Here is a 2601-nt window from a genome sequence, read left to right on the forward strand (position 1 = left end):
TAGTCAAACTTTATGCACATGTTGAATGAAGGCTTACTAAGCTCATTAGATCAGCTCTCGCCTTGCTCATAGCAAGAAACATAGTTCTATTAGAATGTTTTCAGGATGAAAATAAAGCTCTCGCTTTTATCAATCAATCCAAGGGCAGGTTCTAGGTAGCTAATCTAGACACATGCATTAATGAACAATCCTAAAGATGATTATCACAACTCAGCAATCTATAGTTGGGGCTAATCCCTCATAACCTATTTAAACCCTAAAATCTAACAATGGAACTACTCAGACATGACTAAGCAATTCATAACAGCAGTTAAGTATAAAAACTTCATTAGAATAGTAAATAGATATTTATGGAGTTCCAATCACAAATTATAACGTTGGACCTTCTCTCCAATCTATCAAAATCCTAAAAACCTTTGATGTGAAAATAGTAAAACAATGAAAGCACCCATTGCCTCTAACATGGCGGCAAAACTTATATAATTAGGGTAAAACTCGTCAGGGGTAATCTTGTAAAATGATGAAGTCTTGGGCTTCAAGTCGGTTGTGACCAAACGGGCTTTCTGCACGCTTCGCTGTCGATCGATACCAAGACATGCGTATCGATCGATTCTTACTCTCCAATATCGACCGATTGTCGAGCTCGATGGTCATCTCGGTTGCTTGCTCCAAATATCTCCAAAATGCTCCAAAATCATCATTTATCTCCAAAACACTTCTGATCTTATAAATATAATAAATAGACTATATAATATAATAATTATTAGTAAAAACACCTATAAACTATGGATGAAAATAAGTCAAATCCATAGTCTATCAAGCTTCGGAGAACGTCAATCAAATGAAATCAAGATCTCAACCAGACTCAGGCCACCAAGCACGAAAACCAAACGTCACACAGCTCGAGCACTCCCAAGTGAAAGATGTGATACGGATTCGGAAGCCGAATGCTCATCACCGAAAAAAAAAGGGAGAGCACCGGAAGCAGAGGCCAGACGACCATCGAAATGACATATGCGACGCCAGAGTCAAAACCGGAACACCACCGGTTTGAGTTCTCTCTCTTCGTTTCCTCTGTGTAAAATCGATGAGAAGAAATAGAGTAGAAGGAGAGAAAACTGAATTCCTAGTGAAACAAAAAGAGTATAGTATAATCCAAACTCGTCGAAAGATATAAAGTAATTAAAAATATTTTGATTCAATGCTCAACCTCAATCTCTAATATTTACTCCAAAATCCACGAAGTAATAGTCAAGAATCAAGATCAAGCAAGTTAATTTTAACAAGTAGATTGCACTGAAGCATTTCTATAACCATCAGCTTGAAGTACGACTTGGTCCTAGTTCAATTGGGCCTACTATGCTTTGTAAATACATAAAACCCCAAACATTTTATAACATATTCTTACAAATACAATACAAAATTATTTCCATCAGGGAGCTTCCTAACTCAACCAGAGGATCTAAAAAAAACCTCAAGGGGGAAAAATCTTACAACTCACACATACTATTGCACGCATTTTACCATATTACATATTTTAAAAAACATAGGCATACTAATGTGCATCCCCGCTTAGTAACGGTAACTCCAGAGTGACATATCTTCATAACTCATCTCTTCTTCCATGTAACCATTAGGAGTCACGCCTTCCATATACGATCGCGGCGGCGACATTAACGGCTCTGTCGCAAGTCTCATCATAGTAGTCGACACTTCCTCTTCCTCCTCCACATATCCATAAACGTTCCTCTCATCCGATCCCGAACCAGAGCCCATATACACCTCACTACCGTAAGAGGGCAAAACCGTGATTTCACTCCCGTACTCCGCCGGCCTGAACATCTCCGCGGCTTCAGCCGCGACTCTCCTTATGACATCCGGGTGGTTCGACTCCGGCACCGGGAGACGCCAGGCGGAGTCGCCGAAATTCAAACACGCGGATCTCCCGCGCAGAGCTAGAGCCGCCACGTCGTGTGCACGCGCGGCCATGTCCGCCGTGGGGTAAGTCCCGAGCCAAATGCGTTGCTGGTGCGTCGGCTCTCGGACTTCGCAGACCCATTTGTCGCCGTTCCTCCGCCGTATGCCTCTGAAAACTGGGTGGCGTGTCTCGTTGAACACTTTGCGTCCCGCACGCCTCTTCGGCCTCATCTCCGCCAGATTAGTCCCATCATAATGATCCATTACAACACTAATTCTTGTAATGATTGTCGGAATGAAAAATGTTTTTTTTTTGTTAAGACTTATGTTCTGTTTTTGTGTTTTGGTGGGAGTTATGAAACAGAGAAGTGAAGCAGAGGAGATATATAGGCTACGGTTGTGGGACATAGAGTGCGAAATGAACGCGCGTAACACACCGTTACTTTGTATCAAGGCTTGTTGCCACGTGAGCATTTTAAAGGGATTGTACTATATTATTAGCTGTTTAGTGTGAGCTTGAAGTCCCATCGCCATAATGGTCCGGGACCCTCTTATTTACCTAGTTCACGTTTTTAGTTCTATCGTTATTTATGAAAATAAAAAATTTGCAAGACGTTAACAAGGTTTCCTAGTTTAGTAAAGGTTAATAAATCATTGAGGAGACCAATTTTCTTTACTCTTACT

At 41.1% G+C, this 2601-nt stretch overlaps 1 protein-coding gene across 1 annotated transcript; it reads right to left on the reverse strand.

Annotated features, from left to right (window-relative positions):
• Positions 1 to 1176: 1176 nt before the first annotated feature.
• LOC106321235 (dehydration-responsive element-binding protein 1F-like) lies at positions 1177 to 2268 on the reverse strand. The gene has a single exon (XM_013759546.1). The coding sequence runs from the start codon at positions 2179 to 2181 to the stop codon at positions 1573 to 1575; it is 609 nt and encodes a 202-aa protein (XP_013615000.1). The 5' UTR covers positions 2182 to 2268; the 3' UTR covers positions 1177 to 1572.
• Positions 2269 to 2601: the final 333 nt, after the last annotated feature.

This window comes from Brassica oleracea, unplaced genomic scaffold, assembly GCF_000695525.1.
Source record: "Brassica oleracea var. oleracea cultivar TO1000 unplaced genomic scaffold, BOL UnpScaffold01335, whole genome shotgun sequence".
NCBI lineage: Eukaryota > Viridiplantae > Streptophyta > Magnoliopsida > Brassicales > Brassicaceae > Brassica > Brassica oleracea.

Bases quoted from the DNA above. Each gene is read 5' to 3' on its own strand.
- LOC106321235 (XM_013759546.1), bottom strand. From the start codon at position 2,181: ATGGATCATTATGATGGGACTAATCTGGCGGAGATGAGGCCGAAGAGG.